Below are 26,750 nucleotides of genomic sequence, written 5' to 3' on the forward strand. Positions count from 1 at the left end.
TTCCTGAAATCTGTTAAAAGCCTTTTCATTAACTGAGACAGGAGACCATGAGAAACAAAGGAGCATATTTGATTTCTCAGATGATCTCAAAACCTTTTGCTCACCAGCGCAGATATACATCTGAGACACCAAGGCTGTGGTTTCAGTGTGCTGGGTTTCCTGGGGTAGAATTAATTTTCCTCATAGTAGCTGGTATGGGGCTGTGTTTTGGATTTGTGCTGAAATAACACAGGGATGTTTTCATTACCGCTGAGCAGAGCTCACACAGAGCCAAGGCCTTTTCTGCCTTCTCACCACCCCAGCAGTGAGCAGGCTGGGGTTGCATAAGAAGCTGGGAGGACACACAGCCAGGACAGCTGATCGCAACTGACCAAAGGGATATCCCGCACCACATGGTGTCATGCTTAGCATATAAAGCTGGGGGAAGAAGGAAGGAAGGAAGGGGGGATGTGATGTTCTGTGTGGAGACCTCATAGCAGCCTTCCAGTATCTGAAGGGGCGCTATAGGGATGCTGAGGACGGACTCTTCATTAGGGACTGTAGTGACAGGACAAGGGGTAATGGGTCAAAACTTAAACAGGGGAAGTTTAGATTGGATATAAGGAGGAAATTCTTTACTGTAAGGGTGCCGGGGCACTGGAATGGGTTGCCCAGGGAGGTTGTGAATGCTCCATCCCTGGTGAGGTTCAAGGACAGGTTGTCCAGAGCCTTGGGTGACATGGATTAGTGTGAGGTGTCCCTGCCCATGGCAGGGGGGTTGGAACTAGATGATCTTAAGGTCCTTTCCAACCCTAACTATTCCATAATTCTATGTTCAGAGTGATGGCATCTGCCTTTCCAAGTAATCATTAATTGTGATGTTGCCCTGATGTCCTGGAGATGGCTGAACACCTACCTGATGATGGACAGTGGTGAATGAATTCCTTGTTTTGCTTTGCTTGTGTGTTCAGCTTTTGCTTTACCTATCAAACTGTCTTTACCTCAACCCATGAGTTTTCTCACTCTTACTCTCCTGATTCTCTCCCCCATCTCACAGGGTGGAAGAGAGGAAGTAGGTGTGTGGGGCTTAGTTTCCAGCTGAGGTTGAACCACAATTGTTCTTTTTGGTGCCAACAAGGGGCCCAAAGGGCTCGAGATCACAACAGATTTGATTGGAACGTGCTAGATTGAATTTATAGCTGTTACTGCTGTTGAGCTATTAACAGACAGGCTTCTTCACTTGCCATAGGGCTTGCTTGCCTCACTGTATCTTAGAGACTAGTGCTCTTTTGTGGCTGCTCTTTGCTTTCACCCCTCGCTGCACTGCTGTGCTGCTGTGTTTGGGAACGTTCTGGTAACAGCAGTGGTGATGCTCCTGGGCTGGTGGATGTTGCAGCTCCTGGAGGCTATACAGAGGACCAAGCATGACTTTCATGCAGGCTCCCTGTGCAAAACCAGTTTCCTGATGGTGTTAGACTTTCATGCGGAAAAAAACATGCTCTCGAAACTGGCAGTGGTGAACACCACAGGTGTTTTGGCCTACACACCCCAGTGAGTATTTGCTTTGCTAAAGGAAACAGTCATTTATTGCATCAGCACTGAGAAAAGTGTTATTACTGTCTTCCTCATCAGAAAAAGTTGCTGGGAAAATCAAACAAGCATGGATGGCTGTATTGCAGTGAAAAATCTTTAGCCCATAACCAGCAGGAGACAGTCAGGAGAAAGCAAGTGCTCAATCAAGTGTAGGTCTATTGATGGGGATATTTTAAATAGTTCCTGGAACTAATACATACCCATCCTGCCTCAGGCATTTCATTCTGCCTTCAGCACAGCCTGGGTCAGACCCTCAAGCTGTACTCCTCCAATTCTGCCTCCTGGCTTGCTAAGAACAACAAGGCTCCCAGTTTTAAATGTGATTTTTACACACTATTAAGCAAAGTCTAGATGTTTCCTACCAGGGAAATTCTCTCCCTGTTGGAGACACTGGAAATTGACTGGGAGGCAGGCATTCACCCCCAAAATTTATATCCCAAACTTAACTTTAGGTCCTGCTGGATCAGTTATTGATAGGTGGCCCTGATAGGCAGCTGGTAAAGAGCCAGTATCTTTAGAAGAGGTATTTTCACATGCTTGCCAAAAAGACCATCTTTTCTCCCTCTCTGAAGCCATGCCACAGTAGTGAGCACTCCATCTGACCACAGAAGAGGGAGAACAGAGAAGAGCTGATTTCAATAACACAGCCAATGGCAACTTCTTTTACTTCTCGGAAAATGACAATCCCATTTTAAGATCCGAGGTAGCAGGATCCCAGCTTGGTTTTGCCTAAAATATCTATTTTCCTCTGTCTTCTATAAAAAAAGATACTGCTATCACTCAAGCACTTTCCACTGGGCTTACAACAAAAAGTACCTTTTACAGTCAGAAAGTCCCGAACAGGTTTCAAGTTCAAAAGTTTACTGCTGTTCAGCTTAAGATTTCAGAAAGCTCTTGGAACTGCCTTTTGGCTTTGATAATTCATCGTATGCTTGGGAGACCTAAACCTTAATACAGTTTGCTGATGCTTTTTAACACAATCTACTGTGTTTAACAAAGATGATACTGGCTCGCTCACCACACAAAGTACATTCTATCAGTAACCAGCCCAAATGTTTCCCACAAGAACGGGGCCCGTAGCAGCTATTTACATGAATCTTACTGTAACTTAACATTTTGCAAATTGCTTATTCTACACCTATGTATGATTGATAAGAAAGCTATTATCCACACTCTAGGAAGCATACACACCCCATAATCCTGTCATCAATAACACAAGTTCTACGTGAAAAAAAATCACATAGAAGGGCAAGATGATCTTCAGGTCTTTTCCAGCCCTAACTATTCTATGATTCTATGAACAAAGAGCAGCAACAGATTCAGAAATAACTTGTGAACTTCTTGAAAATTTTGAATTTAACGTCTTTAATAACGTCTTTAATTATGTTAATTCTTATAATTAATATGCTTGTCCAAATAACTGGTATGGGCAGAGCTTCATTTTGTTGTTGTTATTTGGGTCATTGGTCTGGGGACTTTTTAACAAGTGGAAGGTAGCAGGTATAGCTTTACCTACAGAGAGTAAAGCTTCTTGGCAGCCTAGAACCCAGGACACATGGCATGCTTTGCCATAAACACACTCATGTTCTTTGAGAAGCCATCAGCAAGAAGGCCGACAGCCATCAGGCAGAATACACACCAGTATGAATGCAGGTTTATTATGAATAGTTTTTTGATAACTACTTACTGTGCCATCCATCCTGGAATAACAACCACTTATCCTTATGATCCTTATGCTACTTCTACTGACTTGTGTGATACCCATGAGATTAAAGAGAAATCTCTATTGAAAAACCCTAGCTTCTCTCACTTGCCTTTAAGACCAGAACCTTTATATATCATGGTTCTGGTCAAGTCCACCTCAAGTCTAGAGAGAGCTGCAGAAAATTGAAGGAACTGCAATGTGGGACTATAAAATAGGCCTCCAACTTCCTCTTATCCACATAATACAACAGTTAACAGAGTCTACATCATATTTTTATGTTGTTACAGATAAGGAAATCCAACAGAAAACTCTAAGGAGCTGGCTTATAAGCCTTTAAACCACTGAACAGAGAGCCTAAAGCATGAAGAGTTCCCTTTCAAACAGGCCTCAGTGAAGTTGAAGTGAAGCAGCTGATGCTTCTGTTTCAACATTTTCAATGTTACTTTCAACATTATAGGGGAACTTGGGGGATTTTATTCTGTTTTGGTTTTTACCACCACAAGCACCAGAGGTCAATACTGAAACTGTGATTGGAGTTAGCACTGACAAAATGGAAACAAGGATAGGGAAGTGTGAACTCTCATTAGAATAAATCAAGTCAAGTCTCCAGCTCCCAGATAGTAAGAAGCCTTGCGCACTCCAACCCCTCTGGCAGGACAGGAAAAGCAGGAAATGCTTGTGGTTTTGGCTGACCATACAGGTCACCTGTATCACTTTCTGAAGAACCACATGTACACAGCCATAACTTCCGATGATCATAGCAGTAAATCCCATCTAACCCATAGTGCTCCACCATCCATGTGTGTACCAGGTGAACTGTGATCCCTCACAGTTAGCAGAACAGCCTAGAAATGCAGTCTTAGGTGGCAGTAGCTAACATTAAGTACTTGCCTCCAAACAGGGAGCTTTATGTGTCATGTAATGACCTATTAATATCACCCATTTTGAACATTCACATTTTGAAAGTTTTATTTTAAAAATATAAACAGATAATTTTGTCCATCTGAAGTTACTGCGTATTTAAAAGCACTATGGCATCCTGAAAATCAGAAACTTGAAACACTTTGCATACATTTAATTTCTAACCCTTTATTCTGAAGATTTTTTGGTCACCAATGCAAACCGACTTATTCCTTCTATACACTCATCATATAAACTTCTAGTTCTTACACATTTCATAGAATCATAGAATAGTTAGGGTTGGAAAGGACCTTAAGATCATCTAGTTCCAACCCCCCTGCCGTGGGCAGGGACACCTTACGCTAAATCGTATCACCCAAGGCCTCGTCCAACCTGGTCTTGAACACCACCAGGGATGGAGCATTCACAACCTCCCTGGGCAACCCATTCCAGTGCCACACCACCCTAACAGGAAACAATTTCCTTCTTATATCCAACCTAAACTTCCCCTGTTTAAGTTTTAACCCATTACCCCTTGTCCTGTCACTACAGTCCCTAATGAAGAGTCCCTCTCCAGCATCCCTATATTTATCTGTTACAAGAAATAAAAAGCCATTTCTGCTGCAGAAAAGCCAGCACATTCACCTGAAATAGGGTGCTTGTTTCTAAACATCAAGAAGTTCTGCATGTCATACAGGTGGTTGGCAGCTAGCTGAAGTTGGAGTCTGCTGAAACTCTTCACGCTGTTAAGTCACTTTTACCATCTCTCCAATGAAAGGATCTCCTGTGTTCATAAAGAATCCCATCTTTTTCTCAGTGGAAGCTCTTGCTTTACTACCTCCACATCCTTGTCGAATTTGCCAGTGTTTTTTTCACGTATAAAACCACGCTGTGGAAAGGAACTGAGAACAGTATGAGACAGTGCAAACCCTGTTTCTTCAACAAAGCAGGCTGAAAGCAGGAAGAGCTAGACAAAATCTACGGCCTCAGCAGCACCACCCCACATGCATCATATCGTGGCCTAGCACAGTCCTTCGGAAGTCTTCCTATCGCCAAACTGAAGGCAGGAACCTTCCAGAGAAAGACTTACAAAAACAGGCTTTCTGCTTATTCCTCCTCTGGGGCAGCAGGCCCTGAACTCTTGCTCAGACTCTGCAAGGATGGCACAGGCCGCTGCAAGTCACCGATGGCGTAGAAAGCTTTTGTCAGGAGACAGTTATGGAAACCCTTGATTTCCAGTTCCATGCTTCGAAGCAGACAGAAGTTAGAGATTCATCAAAAGGCAGCTTCTAAGCCAAATAAACTCAAGTCTTTAACAAAGCAAAGAGAGGGTAGAGGCTGGTGGAAAGCACATTCCAGTATACAACATCCTCAGCATCCCTGCTCAGCTTGGGTCTGGATATGATAGGCATCTAGCCTGGCCTGCTTTGTCAGAATCTTTTGCCATGGGGTAAAGAGCTGCTTTTGTACCTTTAGTACCAGTCTTGCCACAAAAGCATCTCAATCAGAAGTTCACTTTCTGCATACAATCCATTCAAATGCCAGCCCGCCAGGCATTTGAATGTGCAACAACTCACTGCCCTGAATTTTAGATTTACTCTTTGTCCTGCAGATCATGTTCCAGTAACAGGTATCAAGCTATAAAATCTTATTACAATCAGACACTACAGCAAGGAACAGGGAAAAAAACCACAATCACAAAAGGAAAAAGTTAAATTTATTCATCAAAGCAGGCTGCCCCTGAGCCATCACACATTCCATGGGTGGGAAGGAAAGACAACTACTATTCCTGACATGTCCCCTCCCCTCCTAACAATACAAATCTCTCCTCTTCTGGAGATGAAAAGGAGGACATGCATTTTCTTAAACTGTGTGTATACACTGTTTAAATGGTGGGGAGAAAATCAGACATTTAAGACTCTGCCAACTTTCACTAAGACCCAAGCTCTGATAACATCACTTGTGTTCCTCTGTAGATTAAGAGTTATTAACTGACTTACTTCTGCCACAAAACTTGAAAATTAATCCCATCTAGGTTTGGCAAATACAATCCAAGTTACACATTCTGCTTTTCTGCTAACTCTGCTAATGACTATTTTCTTTCTTACCTTTCTCCCCCTAACCTCCCTGACATCATAGCAGCTGGATCCCCCTGACATTGCAGAGTCCAGATCTTTAACAGTGACTACAGATGGACAAGTATCAAGTGAACCTCAGTTCTAAGAGGCATCCTCCAGCAACACCATACAGCCAAGTGACCTACAAACATGTGATCAAGTAAGTGCAATTGCCTTAGCATGGTGCAGCAATTCCATGGCCCCTGCAATCAGCATGGCAGTACTTCAGTGCCTTTAACCACTGCTACACAGTGGTATCAGCAAACATTGCTGATGGGACTAAACCATCCAGAAGCACATACTTTTAAAGGAAGGAAATAAAGAGTGTTGAGTACAAATGGTACCTGCCCACCTTTTGGAAGGAGGGTGCACAGCACATTTCTGTCTCCTCAGGTCTTCTATCACACTCACTACCATAGCATCTGAAACTGCTGAAAGGTAAATACAACTTCTTTGTAGAAAGAAGGTATGTCCTGCACATCTCTTCACAGTGGAGAAAGGTAATTCACTCATTAGTGCATGGTTATGTTTCCCAATGGCTTTAGACAACATTCTTTATTGGAGACTCAAACCATTCCACTAACATGAAATACTTTATTGAAACCACCTTTTTGGCATCAAGGCTTACTCCAACACAGAATTGTAAGGCCAAGCTGCCAACAGAAGGCAACTGCTTTTATCCAGTAAGTGCACATCCATTTAAGAGAATATTGGGAATGCTGGAAAGAAGCACATTTTAGTTCCCTCTCTCTTTTCCTTATCCTTCATCTGTACTTGGACCTCTCTTTTGATTTCTTAGGACTTCTGGGTTTGTCTGCTTTTTTGTCCCAGTCTCTTACTCGGAAGTCCTCTCTGTATTTGTCTTTTTGTTTACTGTAAGAATAGTCTCTCTCTTGAGATCGGCTGCGACTCCGATGCCTGTCTTTCCTCTCGCTCCTCATCTTCTCTCTACAGCGTTCTCCTTCATGCTTACGCTCAGAATCCTGTAAAAGGAATTGGATAGATATGCAAGTTACAGACAAAAGGGGTAAATACAGAAAGGCATGAAGAGAACTAGAAGTCAGGCAAAGCTGGTTCCTTAGCTAAGACTGGTACTTTCTGGAATACATTCACATCCATGATGTGAAAAGATAACACATAAAAACCCCCACTGTAACTATATGAAGAAGACAGGTCTAAAGTTTTTGCCAGCTTTTATGGAAAAAAGCATGGCTGCTAGGCATACTGCTGCTTGTATTTCCTAAGGAGCTTTAGTGAAAACTGGTTATACCAGAGATTCAACTCAGATGGATATTGTCAAACTCTTCATAAGCATCACATGAGCTTCTAAGCCAGATTTGAATTGCGACTTCTTATCTGCGCAATGCAAGTACTTCCATCATAGATTTTGGTTCAAGCCTCACAGGCATTCCAGTACTATGAAGATGCAGAACACTTTCTAAGACTGCCTGTAATAATCCTCAATGGCCTAAATTCTAGGCCTCAGAAAAATTAACAACACCATTACAGAAACCTCATACATGCAAATCTCTTCCCTGAAGCTAGAAGTCCACAAGAAATTCAGCATGATGAATCCAATCCTTTTAAATGTACTGTCAACCAGTAACACAAGGTGTAGGAGTTGAAATGGAAATAACAAATTAATGAAAAAATCAGTTGCATTTTGCAGGCTGCTGAGAAAGACCCATACAGAAAACATATAGGAATACACTCAGATATAGTAAACTCTAAGGGGTTCAAGCCTATCTAATTTAAATGGCCTAAGAAGGAGAGACCAACAGTATGTACCACAAATGGTAATGGGGTTTGAGCTCACACACACAAAAACTCATGGAAAAAAAAAAAAAATGCTGTGAGTTCAGGTAGCCAAAACTGAGGAAATTCTGAATTTCCCTGGCTTTCTGCATGTTGTCACCAAGAATGTTGACTGGGTGGCTCAGTGCACAGAATGTATTTGCTCCAGAGAGAAATGAAGTTTGTTTAACAAAGGGGGAATGGCTGTCAGTAGGACACCTGCTTTTTGTGTTGCCCTAGGCAGACAGTATGAAACCAGTGTATAGTAAATGAAGGAACGATGGCCCCATTACTCAGATTGTGAAATGTCACACTAACAAGATTAGGGCAATATGCTAAAATGACTGTGTGGAGACACCAACACCTCTACAAGCCACAGCATCACAGCAGTTTTAAAAGTAAAATGATAAAAACCATTTAGAAAGTTGCCATTTCATTTCAAGGAACTCTAAAGAATTAATACACAATGCTGAGTTTTGACATGTGAATTAACATTTCAAGCACTACTAAAAACTAGTTTGTTTTTATTATTCAGGTAAAGGAGGGAGCTTCAGAATCCTGAGGAAAAATATGCATACAACTTGCTATTAAGAAAGTGGCAGGTACTTCTGTTTTGAAGGCACAATCACCTTCAAGTTTGGTATCAGGTGACTGTATCAGGGCAGATACTGTTTTATGGGATTTTAATAATACCAGTGTTAAACACAGATTGGTATGAACTACGAAAAATGTCTGCAATTATACAATATTTGTTTCTTCATTTCAGATACAACTTTCATTTTTGTGAACATGCACTCTTGACAGCAGCGTTCACAACTGTATGGCTAAAACCTGTACTGCATGTACAGACAAGCTAACTTAGTTTATTTAGAAGAATAGCAAAAAACTCAACTCCAAGCAGAGCTTTTATCCAGGGAGACAGAGACCAGGATGATTCCCAGAGCAAACACTACCTCTTAGAATTGCATAGATAATGCTGAAATACCAGTTACAAGGAGCAACATAACCCACCTGGATCAACACATCACTAATCACAGATTTCATCCTTATCAACACAACCAAGAATTTCTACTACTGCTGGGCACTGCTTGCACTGGCCTTGGTGCACTGCTGCCTTCTTGATAGTTTGTTGCTGAAGCTTCCTCCCAGCACATGGGAGAAACAAGAGAAAAGCAGAACAGGACTCAGCTGGAAAACCTAGCAAACCAACCCTGCAGACATGCTACCAGCCAAGTCAGGGCAGGGAACAGATTAGTGAAGACTTGAAAGTAACAGACAAATAGCCCCTGTTGAATGCCATACAAAAGGGCAACTTGCTGAAAGGTTTAAAAGAAGTCATATGAGCACGGAGCTAGCTATGCACAATGACCTTCACAGAAACATTTAAGGTACAGATGTTCAGGGCAAGTCTGAAAATACCACAAGGTCAACACAGTAGCTAATATGACCACAGTGTAAATTAAAAGGAGGCAGTAATTTGAATTAGTAGAATGAACTGCATCTTAGTCCCTGCCCCAATCGGTTACCTTTCCCCTTAAATACAATTTTACTCTTTTGGAGTCTTTGGCACAGAAAAAGACCAATGGTGTTAACACTCGAAGTTACTAAAAATAACAGTATTTTTAAATCAAATCCTTTATGCCCTATCCAAGTCAGGAACATGCTGTTTTGCCACTGGCAGAAGAAGAAAAAGATTCCTACTTAAAAACAGGCTCTCTCTTCCTGCTGAAGTTCATATTTCTCAATCCAAGATCACAGCCTCTTATCAGTCAATGAGTAAGTTATGATCACTCCAAACCTTAACCCAGCACTGTGCTCGTGAACACTCACAAGGAAGGAAATATCAAAAGAGGAAAAGATACTTCTCTGGAAGTTCGTAACTACTTGGCCAAAAGCAGTAAATTGTCAAACAGTACCTGCAGGTAAACCAGCTAGAAATGCCATGACCACAAAAGTAGAATAAATATGCCACCTCTACATACATTAAACACACTAGTTTAAAAATTAAAAGGAGCAAATAGAGACGGCCTTTTCAGGAGGGAGATTTTGATCAAACTTGACACTAAATAGAAAGAGTGTCCAATAAGCAGTAAGAGCCGGGAACTGAAACTAGAAAAATCACTATCTCTGGCAACACCATGCACTACCGAAACCTGAAAAATCCTCTGCATTGTGCTATACTCCACAGATCCAGTTATCCAAAAATAAAAAGATCCAAGGAGCAAAAAAAACACAGAGAAAACTGGAAAGGGAACAAAGTCATAATACAGATCTCAAGGAGAAGCATGCCCTGTATTCAAAAACCTCTACTAAATCTTATTCATAAACCTAAAGGTAGTCCAGCCTTGTGCTCCAGACCCACAACCTGTTACCTACCAGAAGGAAGCCACAACACCCTACCTTGTCTACCCTCTGGAATCAAGTCAAACAGCACAAGATTCAAAAATATATTCTTAAAACATCAACACAGAGACTGAAGATTCAGGAAACAGCTGGCAGACTAAAAAAAAAGATGAGTCAAAATCTACTAAATAAAAAAAAAAACCAAACCAAAAACAAAACAGCAAGAGAATAGAAAAACCACTCAACTTCATGGAAACTATTCAGAAAATAAATCCCCTTCAAGTCAGAGGTGGAGCCGGTAGAATGAATTCCACTTTCAGTTGCCAGAACTTCTCATTGTAAGGCCTTGTTCTCTGTTAATTACAATCTCTGCCACAGAAGGGGCTTAAGGTGGAAGTTTCTATATGAAAGCATGACTACTGTGGTTTCTGGCCAATCAATTGCAGAAGGTCTGCTGTTGTTTAATTTTAAAATTCTTACCTCAAATATATTCTAATATGCCTAAAATAGGGTTACGGTGAAATGCCTTGTTTGCCTATATAAAAAATGCTGCCATTCATCAAAGAACCTTCCATACCATTATACTTTGTGCTGGCCTCAGTTATTCACACTGAGCATACTCTGCCTCAAGAACATGCTTCCTCCCCATGGTCTTGTACCAGTTCCCCAGATTATGCCCAGATTAGAAGTAAAATTTAAATAAAAAAAAAATTTACATTTCATATATGCTAAACAGGATTTGTCAGGTAAACTGCCTGCGGATTTAATCTGGAGGGTCATGCCAAAAGCACTTGCTGAATCTCTAAATGAGACTGAGTACATACTGCCCAGTATGTACACAGTATACAGTACACACTAATGGGAACATTCAAGTGCGGATACAGAGAAAAATGAAGTTCTTCCCAGAAATTAATATTCACAGCTCCACAAGGGAACTATGTTGCTTGCCAACAGAGAATAGATGTAAGCATTCACCTGTGATTTTGGGTGTAAGAAGGCTCAGCTATCTACACCAAAATGGGTAAAGATAAGGAACAGAGAGGAAAGAAGCAGGAAAGAAGATGATGCAGCAGCAGACCCAGGAACAAGCCACAATAGGAGCAGATGACTACATCACAAAAAGATATACAGAGACACTGAAGAGATCACAGAGTGAAGCACTAGAAAATACTCTCTTCTAGAACCTGGAAGTAGCACCAGGAATCCTTCTTGTCTTTGTATTTCCATGCTATGAAATCCACTGCTAATGTGCTCCACGGTCCCCTTGAAATAACTACAGCGAAGGTTAACAGCCTGCTGCTGCTGCTAGTGCTTGCTGTAGCACCTGCAGGGGTGGAGACACCTCAATGACTTCTAAATGTTCTCTGCTGGTAACTCATGACCAGCCATTTCCAGGCATGTAATTTCTGAACCATCAAGGACAAAGATTACTTCCAGAAATACCTGTTTCAAGAATGTTAAAACCACAGTGTCTATTGGCCAAAACAATGGGAGGAAGTCTAAACCAACATTAGCCCAGACCTATTCTATGTGTATACTCCAATTGAGACTTTAATTATCTGAACAGGTCCCTCCCCTCCACCCAAAGGATCCCAACAGAATTAGTACGCAAACAGTGACAAAAAGACTGGTACCATGAATGAGCAATAGGGCTCACTGGTGGCACTGAAAAAATGGAATCACTAATGTTCATGAGAAAAGTTATTTTTTAGCATCACAGCAAGAAGTGATGCAATGGGACAACAGAACCATGTATGCTCTCTGTACGCAGAAATTAAAGCAGCACTCAAAACTCATGCCAGGACAATGGCTTTATTTACTGTGGCTGGAACCTTACCACTTTCTGCAAAGTTGCTAGAAGACAGCCTTGCTCTCACTCATAAAGCTTGCATTGTTAAAATACTGGGGTTTGTTTTTCAGTTTAGCTCAATTCTCCCTAATGCTCGCTCTTCAGTGGGGGTTAACCCTCCACTTCATCATTGCAGACATCATTTCCATGAAACATCAACATCTTGACTATCCTGAATTCACAGGAAATGTGAGAATGCTGACCTGACAGGCTCCAGTGGAACCAGTGAATGCCAAAACTACTGTCTTCTGATGATCTCCTCCACAGCCCTAGTCCCATAGCAGCACATGTTCACACAGTACAGATGTGAGCAAACCCACATACAGATTTTACACAAATGCTTCCAAAACAGTTAAGGAAAAATAGAAAAAGATAACGAAAAGAGATTGTGTTTCTGATTCCATGTGGGAAAAAGCCAACTCACACTGGTCTGGCAAGAAAATGAGGAATAGTTTGCATTTGTGAAAGATGATTAACTACTGTGAATATGCAATCAGGTTCAAAGTGCTATAGAGCTCCAACTTTATGAGAGGCTACACTGCCTCTTCAGGACGTTTTGGCAAAAAGCCTTCAGACATGCCAAAGCTTCAAAAGTCCAGGAAGATCTGGAAAGACTCTTTCATAATCAGACGCTAACATCAACCTTCTGTATGTTTACAATTGGTGTATTTTTCAGGACTTTGCACACCATGTGCTCAGCTCAATATCAGACTTTTTTCCTGGCTTCTCTTATGAAGAGAACAATGAACAGATATAAAGTTAATGCATGAAGAGGTAAATACCTTAGATTTTTTGGTCCTCCTGTCCTCCTCTTCATCTTCAGAGTAGTGGTGCCTTTTCTTTTTTTGTTTTTTAGCTGAGTGCGACTGACTTGTTTGAGACTCTTCTATATCCTCATCCAGCACAAGGTCATACTTGGCACTGATGGCGCTGGTTAAGGACAGATCTGTTACTCAGTATCAACTGATACCAGAACATAAAAGCTCGTGAAGCAAGCAAATCCCTGTTTATCAGACCAGGTTTTACCAAGACTTGCCACGTATTTCAGTCAGAACATGACTGTACCCGCTGACAAAAAATACAGGTGTGCTAAAATGACTGAATTCTGTCCTGTTGAACAGTACAGTCAGATCCCAATTCTCTTTTCTCTTCTGCCTGTGGACATTTGAACAAGCTACTGTCTTTTTTTCTCTCAAGCTTACCACAACCAAATTATAACGTCAGTGCATGTTTTAGTTACGACTGTGGTATTGTTTTGGATGCTGCTTACTTAGAACTCTGTTACGCCTATGTCACTCCACAGGCTATAGACTGGGAATGTGATTTACCTGCACGAACACAGAAGTGAAACAGCACATTCTGATTTAACTGAATTCAGCAAAGTCATCAAATGAAAAACGCAAAATGCTTAATTCCACCTCAAACCCCAAATTGGCAAGCTTTAAGAGCAAGAAGTCTTTTCCAGGCTGTTTTCATAAACTACTTAGTTTAAAAAACACCTTTGGCCAGAAAAGGATACTCCTGCTTTGGTTTTACCTTCTCTTTCAGAGCAAGGTTTGAAGGTTTTGAAGGTTTCTCACATTCCTTTTCATACTCTCTGAAATCATCCTTGGTATACTGCCCACCTGTCCACAGGAAAATATATTCAATTCACTCCAACTAAAAAACAATCAAGACCCATACCTATCGTTAGGTTCTGCATATTAATTAAGGGCTCTTGATAACCATACAGTTCCAGAAACAACACTGTCATCTGGGTAACAGAGTAGAAGAGAGTAGGACACATTGTTAATTTTTGGTCCTTCCCTTGCTTGCAGATCCCATTAAACGTGTTTTCTTCTCACTCATGACCAGTGGAGACAACACATGAACATGATCACAAAACAGGACTCAGCAACTGGTTTAGTCGCATTTTGATGTCCCACTACTTAAAATTCTGTTACCATGAAAGCACACAGACTGTTCTATTAAATGACTTTTTGCACTGGGCTGCACAAAAAGGGAAACCTCCAAGATGGTTTACAGCATAAGAATTCAAATGGGAAATAATAAAATGTCATTGATTTAAAAGGGGGTGTAACAGGTTTTGTTTTCTATCCATTCACTTGAAAAGTAACAGCTCACGCACAGATTAATAAACTATTCTACAGCAACATACTGCCATCTCACGGTCATACTTAAATCTGCAACATTACCTGTCTAGATCAGAAATAGCTATTGCAGGTGGAAGGACAATGCTTCCTCCTAGGTCATTTTTGGAGTACCACATAGGCACAGCAAGATGACAATATAGTTAGCTTCACAATATTTAGGGCATTTTAGACCTATGTTACCCAGATGTAGAAACGTTTTCCATGCAGTCAGTTAGTACAGGACACACAGTAGAGTACGGTATAGATTACAAAGTCATCTTAGCTCTGTGAAAGAGAAGTTCCAGTACCTCAGTGCCCATGACCAGTCCCCAGGCTGGACAAATCGTATGCAAACAACTGAGAGCTGACTCCATTTTTAGGCAAAGACACGCAAGAACTTCACCACTGCAGTGCAGAGTTATCTCTCCAGGAACAGTGTTTTCCTCACTTCCCGAGAGCCAAGTAACCATTGCAACCACCTCTCCCACCATCTTTTTCCTCCCAGAACATCCTCAAATATCTGAAATCGGGTTTTTATAACATATAGCCTGCTATGCAATACACTTGACCTACAAGGGAAATCCCTGACCTGGATACTGACTTTTTCTTGTATACACCCAAGCCTCATACAGTGAATAAAGAAACTAGAAAGTAACAATGTACTGCCATATTATTTTGCTAGGAAGTAATATCGAAACACATCCCTTTTAAAGCTTGAGAGGAACAAATGATTTAGTGGCAAAAATACATCTGATAAAAAGGTAACCCATGGCAATGCAACCCTAATGTAACTAGTAAACCCTTCCACTCTTTCTTACGGAACAAGCAAAGAGCTCTCTTTATTACAGTACCGCAAAAATTTATATTCCTGAAGATGAGATGATTTAAACTTGTAACAGTTGCTTCACTTTTGTATAATACTTAAGAGTTTAGAAGTCATGGCATATCAAGTCATGAGGGCCAAAGAATCACAAGTGTACCTACCTTTTCCCTTCCACTTAATCTTTGCAACAGACTGGCTAAAATCCACATGTATTCGTCTGTCATCTATCAGCACATTGTCCATTTTGAAGTAGGCTTTCTCACAGTCTTCCTCCTGATATTAATGTTTCCAGAAAACTTTGAGTCATGATTATTTCACAGGAATATTTACTGAAGAGCTTAAGCACGAATCCAACTGCTCAATGGCATACATTTCTTTCTAAAAAGCACAGCAGTTCTTGTACTGTGCCATTTCAGAAGAAACAGTTATGCTTTGTCCAAATGTCATTTCAAACTCCAATTCTTTAGTTCAGCTCATTTTTTTTTCAAATTTGCCAATCCAGCAAAGTTTGGCACATGTAATATAGTCAGAAAACTAAGGAAGAGAACAACTAGTAAAAGGTCCACTTTAAGCATATAAGTAGGCTAAAGAAAAGTGAGAAACTTTTCCAGTGTTTTCTAGTATTCTTCACAGAGATTAACAGATAAAAACAAGAAGCTGTGCAACACCAAGAGAACTTTCATTATCAATCTCACTGTAAGAGCAGCATATTGATAAAAGCAAACATAATTTACAAGCACAATATAGGGCACTACTGTACAAGCTGATCTACCTTCTTCCATAAATCCCTCCTCTCCTTATGCAGCATGCCTTTTCTCCTAGCATTCCCTTCTTTAACTCTTCAAAGTCCCAATATGCTCTGGGGAAAAAAGGGACCTGCTCCCCTCCCACTGGTTTCAAGACAACCTGAGAACAACACATTTGTATTGCTCAGTTGAATAGAGAAAGACTCACATATTTGCCTCATTTAGGACCTACAACTTCTATAACTAGATCAGCATGAGAAAATATTAGCTACCCCACACTTGACCAAAACTGAACTTTTATAAGCAGGACCTACAGAAAGCATACCTAAAAAAACATACCTTTTCAAACTCAATGAAAGCGTAACAGAGAGATTCGCCAGTTTTCCAGTCTCTAATTACTTCACAGCTGAAAAATGGATAAGAAATTAAAATGTCAATGCTGTCGGAGCAAAACACATAGGATAGGCAAGCACTGCTTAAAAGGGAGAGTAGCAAACAAAACCAAACTACCACAACAAAAGAAAAAAACACCAAAAAATCCACAAAAAACCCTAACACAAACCCAAACCAACCACGAAACCCCTTGAAGGTATTAAAGCACTGGATTCTGAGCCCCCTACTGATGTGGGGGTATCTACACAGAAAAAAATCCATGTGACATCACTTGAGTAATTATTACACTTACCTCACAAGTGGTTAACATGAGGTACTGAACTAAGGATGAATTTCTGATTAATGACAGAAAACCTATCTTCCACCATTACTGTTCATTATTTATTTTTTGCATTAATTTTGTATTAATGCATGACAAGAAATGTCACATTCTGTTTTCTCAATCATTTAAGGAAAGTTTGAACAGATATCATGTGACAAACTTTCTCTTCTTAACAAGCACCTCTTTAGTCACGATCTTACCAGACAGTTAACTGGGCAAAAATAATAAGCTTGAAGTATTCCATCAGTAGGTGCAAAATGGGAACAAAAAAAACCAGGCCTATATGCCTGTAGTGCACAAATTGGTAGAAGTTCAATGCAGAACAGAATTAGCATGCACTTGAATGAGCAGGACCTACTCAGGACCATCTGAATAAATCTAAATGAATTTCTCTGAAAGAGTCAATATGCTTATGTGCGATGATGATCTATTTGATGCAGTCTTTTGAAATAACTCTGGAAATTCTAATAAACCCCTGCACCAAAGGCTTTTGGGAAAACTAAGCAGCAATGGTGGAAGACACATCTTTGCATTGATAAACATGTGAAAGCCCAGATAAGAATAAACAGTTATTTCTCACTGAGAAAGTAAAGAGGTCACCAGTGGAATTTGCTGATGACACTAAATTGCTAAAGGTGGCGAAGACTGAAAAAAGTGCACAAAGTTCCTAGGAGACCAACTGAAAAACAAGATAGCAAACCGTGTTCAACACAGATAAATGCAACAAGATGAGCGTGGAGGGGGGCAGAAATCCCGATTGTGCTTTTAGAAACAAAATAAGCTAATTGTGCATTAACTAGAAAAGGAGTTGAGAACAAAGCAGAGAATACCACTGTGCCACTGTATAGCTGCAATTTCTTTAACAATTCTGGTCTCTCATCCTGAGACAAAAAACAAAAGAATGGAAAAAAAGCTGAGAAAACAAAATCAGGAAAATGCCTGTGCAAAGCATGAGTATTTAGGCCAGTACTCTTAGCAAGAAAAAAAGATGACTTCAGCATATAGAATAGAGAGGTGTAGGAAAGTAAGTTTCACTGTCCATCATGTCTTTTGATACCAGTACTAGGAGGAATCAACTGAAACTACTACAAGTCAAGTTCAAAACTGAAAAAGGCAGCAGGAATGAGGAACATCTTAATAAGAAGTGTATCAGATGCTAGAAATGTTTCCTGCTTTATGCCAAACCATACATACTCCAATGGAAAGAAAAATCCAGAGACTGTACCTAGCTCATGTAGCATCTGAGATAAAAACTGCTGAAAGGAGGGAGAAGATGGGGGCTGGGGAGAGTATCATATGCTTTCCTTGCTCCTACACTTCCCCAGGCTCTCACTTAAAACCACTGCTAGGACAGGATATTCATCTGACTTTGTATTGCCGTTGTTATGGTCTCTATCCAAATACATGCAGTCACAGCATAAGTCTCTGGAGACGGCAGAACACTACTTAACAGCCAAACCTAAACAGATTGGAAGGAATCAACTTCAGCTTCCACACAGAAGGTTTTCTTTTTTCTTCTACAATTACCTTTTAATGGGACCAAATCGTGAAAATATTATCTCTAAGTCTTCATCTGTGGTCACAGGATTCAGTTTACAAACAAACAGCACATTTTCTGGTGGCTTGATCTCTGCATCTGGTAAGTCTCCCACCTGTGCCATACAGAAAAAGAATTTCATCACTTCTGCCTAAAGCTCTACATTTTAGTGCCACAAGTACAGTGGCAACATATCTTTTCGTATGATTTCAAGACACTTTCCTGTCACAAAATGAAACATTAACTTTATCTGGAAAACAGGTTATCAGCCCCACCGCTGCTGCCGCAGAACAAGAGCAGATCTTCTGCAACACTGGACTGACCTTGGTATTAGCCTCTGCTAGAAACTATTCACCCTAAATTTGAATTTGGTAGTTGTAAAGAAGTGTGCGAGATTCATCCTTCAACAGGGTCTGTGTTTTTTTTTCTTTAAAAAAAAAAAAAAAGACAGACTTCAAAGCCTCTTCACAGGTTTTGTTACTATACAGAGTTTACAACTACCAGCAGTTACTAAACATCATTTTTAAGGAAGAACATAAAGTTAATCAATGTTAAATTCAAGTAATCCCATGGAAGGAAGACTGCTGTCACATTAACAATGCAACTGCAATGCCACTGTATGTACTGGGAAGAGATTATCACTAATGAGTTCAGCTCTCTCTCACACATGCTAAACCTTTTTCAGGATTATAGATAATTCAGCAGCATACTATGTATGTTATGGGGTTTTTTTAATTGGGTGCATTTCTAGCAAGTTTTTATAAAGCCTCCACTGGTCCACATTTAATCTTGGCTTTCAAAACAGAGTATCACCCACTTTATCAGAAAACCACCTCCAATGCTCATGCTTAATCCTTTTCACTGTACCACAGACATTTCACAGATTCTGAGCCATGACATCATAACCAGATAAGCAACTTCAAGATAAACAGTACACATTCTCCTAGTCTTCATATAACATGCCCACACACAGGAATAACATTTAAAAGGTAAATGCAGAAAGATGCTGTTCACCATTTCCAGAAGAATGGCACGAGTTTTTGCTTCTTTTTCGGCCTGAAATTCTTCTATTTCATCTGCAGACCGTCCTTTCATGTCATCAATTTCTTCATCTGCTCCTATTCTGCCACTCTGCAAAATTAAGGAAAAAGCTATTTAATATCAAGCCATGGCCAAAAATTCTTTCTTACTTTCCAAATATTACTTGGATGACCTTCTCCCTCACCCCCAACATATCAAAAATGCTTAAGCATGCATCTCTGCAGAAATGGGCTCTCATTCTGTTTTTTTCACTTAGATTAAAAAAAGAGAGATGATGTTATTGTTGCGTTTCAGGCACTATGTATTTTGTATGAACTTTCAGGCCCAATCATATTCAGTCAGATATTCTACACTCTTTTATACTACCATCTCACATTCAACACCTCACTTTACCCCAAGAAGCTATCATAAACACTCACATCCAGCTGTTCTTTAGTAGGTTCTGGTGAGCGATCAGGAACAGACAAGCCAGGCGGATCTTCAAATGGATCATCTAAAATTACTGTATGGTTTATCCTTATGGAAAACAAAATCAAGACCAGCATCAGTCACATGCAAATAAAACTCTCTTTACCGAAGTAAGAACAAACTGGTACCCCTGATTCTCAGTTATATTCCAGCCAAACATACTGTATGCTTGTTAATACTAGTACTGATGCTTTTATAAAGGCAACACAGTTGCACATTTTCTTACATGATTGTTTAATTTAGTACATGCTTATTTTACCAATAATACTGCAATAAAAGAGTACTTAAGATACCATGTACAGGTCACCTGACATCACTATATATTAATTTAGTTTCCAAAAAAGATTAATTTGTTTAATGATAATGTATTCCTCAAAAAGGGAAGTTATGAGCAGTCACACCTGATATCTTGATAGGGGATAAAATCCTTATCTACAAAGGTTTCATTAATTGTCTTCAATACATCCATGCCCTCTGTCACTTCTCCAAACACTGTATGCACACCATCGAGGTAATCCAGGTTTTCCCCTGTAGTAATAAGAAACTACAAAAGAAGATATAAAACAAGTAAGAAAAATTCAGGTTTTGAGTTTTACTTTAGGAGAGGTACAACTGTCAATGAAATCAGTCAGGGAAAAAAAACCTTCTTCCTGATCTTTGCAGAAGATTAGTCTTCTTCCATTAGCTCTGAGAACATGAGCTGATGGAAGAAAACCTACAGCTAGCAGCCACAGCCTGAGGAAGAACGGCTCTCCCACACAAGTCTCCTTCCACGAGAGCTTCAGTCTTCAGCTTTTCGGACCCTGAATTGGTTTGACTCAGTAACCTGGCAGAAAACCAGACCAGCAGAGGAAGAGCAGGTACTTATCTGCCAGGTAGGTGTGTTGAGCAGGATCAGAAAAGCTTGTAACAGGCATCACAGCTGATGCTGTGAGAGAATGAAGAGCAATGCTACCCTCTGGGCAGCAGCGAGCTGAGCTCAAATCACATGTATATCAAACTGCATTCAGCAGGTACATTTTCACAATTTTAGCAAAGCTTCCATAGTTCTATCTTCATATAATTCTATCCAGACTTTTTTTGTTCCTTCCCTTGTATCACAACCCGTCTCTTCCGCCAAACCAGAATGCAGTAGCATTGAGAGAACTGGAACACACAGGAGCATTGACTTAGATCAGACTGAACTAGCACTGAAATGTATTCTAACACAAATCAGGTGTTTTGCTTTAGGGCAAAACTGAAACTATGAAAATTGATACAAACTGAACATTTGGTAACAAATTAAAGATGGAGGATAGCCGGTAATGAACAAAGAAGGAAGAAGCAGATATGCACAAATAACAGAACATAACCACTACATCCATGCTTTACAATCTGACTGTTAACATCTCACTCCCCATTCTCTCCAATACAGTTAAGACTTGTTAGTATTTGTCATAGGCTACGTTAAGCTACATTGTATTTGTGAGCCAACTCCAAATAACTTTTTACTGGAATTTTTCATTCCTAAAGAAGCTGCAATAATGTTTCTGGGAATTGCATTCATTCATATATGACTGTGCATATGCTAGCAGGCTGCATTCTTACATATAAATACAAATGTCATCTCCTTTCTCCTAAACTCCCCACCCAAACAATTTTATACATACAATACAGGGGAGCAGCAAAATAAACTCCATGCATTACAAGCTCTAGCTGGAATAAACCCATAGGCTTTTTAATTGCTCTTCAATTACTAACCCCCACCTCTTTTTAAAAATAAAACATATGGATATTACAAGTGAGGCATTTTTTTATGTATCAAAGTGACAATACATCTAAAATAATAATTTAGAAATAATATTCTAACAGATTAGAGCTTTAAATATACCTACAGCAAAAGATTTGTGCACATGAATAGGGAATAGCAAAGGGAACAAACCACTTTCAAAAACTGTTTTATACCAGTACTGGGATAAGACTATAAACTTATATTGTATTGTTAATGCACACTTATATAACCATACCAAGAACTTTCATTTTAGTTACTCAGGTGTGTACCAAGGCTTTCCAACACTGTATGCTGACCTGTGATCCATGCTGATCACTGCCATTGTTCACCATTGACACAGTTCCCTTCTTTTTGTGCTTGATTCTCGGCACTTTCTCCGCCTCAAAAAATCTAGCTTGATCACCATACAGTTGGCTGAAAACATACAACAAATATTTTACAAGTCAAATGGATTCTACAAAAATGAGACTAAACAAATGCTGTAAAACAGTAAAGAAAACATCTTGGACATCTTTACAATAGCATTCAAGTAAAACCAGAATTTACATTGCATCTATGCACATTTTTCTGGACCTGTGCACTTACATAATTCAGTTGTTATTACAGGGAACAATAGCTTTGTCTCTGTGGCATCTCACTGAGATTTGATTCTGTTTGGTTGGGGATTTTTGTGTTTGAGGGGGGCGGTGTATTTGTGCGTTTTTAAATGCAGTATATAACATTTTTCTAAGGCATAAAGCAAACACGAATTTTGGTAAGTAAATTCTGCAAAAATAAGTTAATCCGTGCTTGGAAAGTTTAATAAATTATGTCACAAATTTCTATTCCAAAGTAAGTGGAAAGCCACTAAATCTATGTGTAAACCTAGTTCAGTATATAGGCAGGACTGTATACAGTAATTTGACATACATAGGATCAGGCAAACTATTAAATTCTTTTTTAATTTTTTAATTCTAACCCTGATTATCACTCATTTTGTCTCACTCCATAACTGACAGAGGCAAGGTCAAGACACACATTTGCTCAAATTTAAGGACAGTGCTGTGTTTGAACTCAGTTTCCTAAGCATGGTAAGCCTCTGTGAAGGCAGGATTCAAATTAAACTTTGCCTGCATCAGTTTCCTGAGTAGCAAGAACAGAAACTCCAATTTCATGGACTTCAACAGCAATTAACAGGTAGAAAAGACACACTGCCATTCTCCATGCTAGCAGCAGAACAGAATCTGCCACTCTCTCATCACATTATACCTCCCTATCTGCTGTACCAATGAGCCTCAGAAGAGAAATCCCTATAAAATAGCAGAATGTCAAAATAAACTTGATCTACCCATGTGCAGAGACAGCTTAGGTCTGCTAAGTTTACCTACCTAGACTTGCTCTGCTTAGCACAATATACTGCTTCTAGGATCACCAGAGTGGTGATCAACAGATCCTTGTGTTCAAGGTTTTGTATTAAGAGGCTCTGACAGACCAGCCTTACAAAGGTCAATGCTGGTCTAGCAACGCTGCCTCTGTCCAAACCGAGCTATTTATCTCCGCATAATGTGCTCCCCAGCACTCTAGGTTTAGTTCTGCTCTGCAATTTTAATTCTCCTTCTAATAACACTTTCAAAGGAATCATACAGAACATATGCACTAACTTCCATCCAAGCCATCTGAATGATTTCTTCTACTTCAGTATGCATGACAACTGACATCTTAAACAGGAAAGAAAAGTGATTTTCTTACATATGTACAACATGACTAAAATCAACTCAAGTAAATTTTTGGAGCAGCAAGATTACTTTGCCTTTAAGTACACAGAGGACATCATACATAGCCTTTATATTCCCCTCCTGCTCAATTAAATGTTACAAAAATAAAAGTTACAAAAATAAAAATGTTACAATGCTAATGCTAATGCTTTTGCCTTCTGCAGAGCACTTCATTACAATACTTCTCTTACTAAACCAAAACTGTAGTTATTTGCTTTAACTTTTACATAATGAGAAATTCATGTACAACTTGTTAGCTGTAACTTTGCTTTTCAGGTCAGAGATAGAACACTGCCCAGAAAAAAAGCAATCTGAATGGCTGAAGACAGCACAGTAATTAAAAAAAAGTATTTAGGTATGACAACCAAAGCAGCTTATACATCAATATTTTTACTTCCTGTCAGTAATTCAACCCCAAGAGAGCTGAAGACAATTTAATTGGAACCCCTATTTCCCCATACAACTTCTCTGCCGATTAAGTAACACAGAAGTTTCACTTACCAAAATATGGATTCCCCTCCACGGCCAGTTCCCATGGGGTCTCCAGTTTGTATAATAAAATCCCTCTGTCACCAAGCAGAACACACAAGATATTGATCTCATGATTGTCAATGTAAAGCAACAAAAAGAAAAAAAAAGAAAATAAAAAGGAATTGAGAATACTCACCTGAACATTATGAATAAGACAATAGTTGTAGTACTTGACTTTGCAGAGCTTCAGAAAATTCAGACAAGCTGTAAGAAATTACACCTACATTTACTAAAGAAAACCGCAGATATCATAAGCACAGATATAACAGATAGCCAGTTCAACGTGTGGAAAAGTATTTTTGGAACAGTCTTTGCTAAGACTTAGCAGCGCACAACCTATAAACCCTGTGAGAAATGCTCTAAGGAGAGGTAACATTTCCTCCCTTCTTAAAGCCAATCTCTAGTGATTCAAAGAACCCTAAATACAGCTGTTTATACAGAAACACATTTTTTCCTCCACACTTTCTTTCTAAACACCTAAGAAAGGCCACAGTTGCCTTCCAATTCAGAATATATTTGCCTTTTAATTACTATACATTAAATTTATAATAAGGGCATAATTTGAAAAATCAAAGCTTCCCAACAGCAACTGAGGCTTCCAAGTGTTTTAAGCACGTATATACAAGCTGCGCAGCGGGACCGCTGACAGCCACAGCAGACTCCGCACTCGGTGGAATCTAATCCCAGGACTGGGGCCCGACGGGAAGACCCAAAACCCAGGGTGGGAGACAGATGCGCCGCTGACTGAAACCACCCGCTTAAAGCCCCTTCCCTGTGGAGGCCGTGCCGGCAACCCCAACCTCCAGCGGCCAGAACGCCAGCAAAGAGCCCAGCGCCCCCTTCTCCTTCCCCGCACAGCGGAAAACCGGGGGAAGCTTCGCGGCGGCCGCAGGAGAGCAAGCGGCGACGAAACGCAAGGCCCTACGGTTTATTTAACCGTATTTCCCGGTATTTCCCCACCGATCAGGCGCCATCCAGGCACGGATGGCAGCCGTAAAATCTGTATGTTCCACCCCGCTTCGGTTCCTACCGCGGGGCCGCTCCTCCGTGTACAGGTCGATGACCAGATCCCCCACGGTGGTCTCCAGCAGCACCGCCATGACGCTCAGCCGCTTCCGCAGGGCACGGCGGCGCAACCCGCCCTCGCTAGGCCGCCCCCTGCCGGCGCGGAGGCTCTCTGCTGCAAGCGCCTCTCCGCGCGGCTGGGGACACCCACAAGTGCGTCGGCCCCGGGGCCGAGCCGGCTCTGAGAGCTGCCGGCCGCCGTGCTGCGGCCTTCACCGCGGCTGCTGGGGGGGCTGCACGCCTCTTCCCTCTAGCGGGAACAGGGCGGGGGACAGCGGGGCAGGCTGCCGCGGTGTCCTGCCTGCCTGAAGGGGAAGAGGGTATACCGCGTGACTTCCCCCAGCAGCAACCTGCTCTGTCAGAGTACACGTTTTGAGGCCGATCATGCAGGTTTTGAGAGTGGTGCTCACCAACGAGGGGTGTGTGCTTATACTGTATAGTCAGAGAAAACCGGGTTTACCTCACAGTTATTAACAGGAGGTTATAAAGTGATTAACGGGCCAAATATTTGCGTTGAGTACATGGTCAGACCACAACCTGTAGAGCTTACTGTGGGTGACAGAAAGGACACACAAGCAAATCGAATTTATTCCTTTCCAGCTGACACTAGAGTGCCAACCCTCTACAGAGTGTTCTTGGGCATATGTGTTACAGCTGAACTAATGTAAAGGCTCTTAACCTTCAAAACAAGGGGTCCTGCTGCCTGGCACAGAGCTTCCACTTGAGGCTGTGCTCTCTTTGCCTCTTTGCAGATCCCGCTCTGGTACTTGTCACACAATGAGTCAATTCAAGTCACTAATCTGTTGGAAAACAATTTATTTCTTATTGCTGAACTTAATTCCTGACAGGTTAGTGACCTGAATTTTCACCATACAGTAAAAAGGAACTAGGGAAGGGGGAGAATGGGGATGCACAGCTGGGAGAAGAGGTGCATGTATGGTTGGTAAGAGCAGGATCTCCCCTTTAAGTAGCAATAATAGTAGTATCAGATCAGCACCTTTATAAATAGCCAAGTAGGGAATTTCAATCAGTATATTACAGCACCTTTATAAATAGCCAAGTAGGGAATTTGCCCACTTTTCATTCACTATCCTGCTGCGTTATGTTCCTGGAGACATGGTGGGCTGGTCCTGGGACCAGAATGTGCACTGCAGAAAAGTTGTGTTCTGCTTCCATAGCATACTAGTTTTCAATGCTGTTTGTGCCATCATGTGTTTTAGAGTGCTCTATTGGTTTTGTGACTCTGTACATCAAGCCTAAATTGATTCAAGGCTGGTTTTAAGCTATCCTGTACAACAGTTATTCATGGAAGAAAGCACTATAGCACATGCTACATTTTTTACTCTGAAACTTTAATGTTGGGGGATGTGCATCAGTTTTCTGCAAGCCTGTGCTGACTGAAGTTTAACTGTTTACTTGCTACTCTAAGAAGTCTTACTTTGCACGTCAGTAAGAAAGCGTATCACTAACTTAGTCCAGGTTTTTACCACTATTTAGGCATAAAAGAAATTAATCTGTAATTTCATTATTCCTTATACTGGCTTTTGCCTTCTAATAACCCACACCTATAGTGAAGGTTCACAGGAAAAATGGCTTCTTGTGATCATACACCAGCACTGAAATACAACACTTCTGGCACCCTCTGCAGCTCAAGCAGTAGTCAATCTCAGTTCAAAATACTTTAAAATGTTACATATTTTAATAGTTATAAATGTCAAGACACGTTCGCCAGCAGACTAGAGGAGTCTAGGAGGTGTGTGTCTGAGCTGAAAGGGAAGCCTTATGCTCCCAGCCTGTCCTGGCACTGAGTAGGTTATTCAGTCACACAAGGACAGATCCCTTGTGAAACTGGTCACAAGTTATTTAGTTATTGTGAGGAATTTTACC

General features: G+C 40.6%; 1 protein-coding gene across 1 annotated transcript; it reads right to left on the reverse strand.

Moving 5' to 3' along the window:
* Positions 1 to 5,874: 5,874 nt before the first annotated feature.
* PPIL4 (peptidylprolyl isomerase like 4) lies at positions 5,875 to 24,980 on the reverse strand. The gene is made up of 13 exons (XM_061471521.1): positions 24,829 to 24,980; positions 23,935 to 24,002; positions 23,769 to 23,833; positions 21,810 to 21,927; positions 20,144 to 20,286; positions 19,694 to 19,790; positions 19,248 to 19,364; positions 18,224 to 18,348; positions 16,321 to 16,387; positions 15,397 to 15,508; positions 13,800 to 13,905; positions 13,063 to 13,201; positions 5,875 to 7,277 (listed from the first exon to the last, which is right to left on the reverse strand). The coding sequence occupies exons 1-13, from the start codon at positions 24,896 to 24,898 to the stop codon at positions 7,059 to 7,061; spliced, it is 1,446 nt and encodes a 481-aa protein (XP_061327505.1). The 5' UTR covers positions 24,899 to 24,980; the 3' UTR covers positions 5,875 to 7,058.
* Positions 24,981 to 26,750: the final 1,770 nt, after the last annotated feature.

This window comes from Pezoporus flaviventris, unplaced genomic scaffold (genome assembly GCF_033815535.1).
Source record: "Pezoporus flaviventris isolate CSIRO_AGI_PZ_B2104156 unplaced genomic scaffold, CSIRO_AGI_Pfla_v1 ptg000066l, whole genome shotgun sequence".
NCBI classification, from domain to species: Eukaryota; Metazoa; Chordata; class Aves; order Psittaciformes; family Psittacidae; genus Pezoporus; species Pezoporus flaviventris.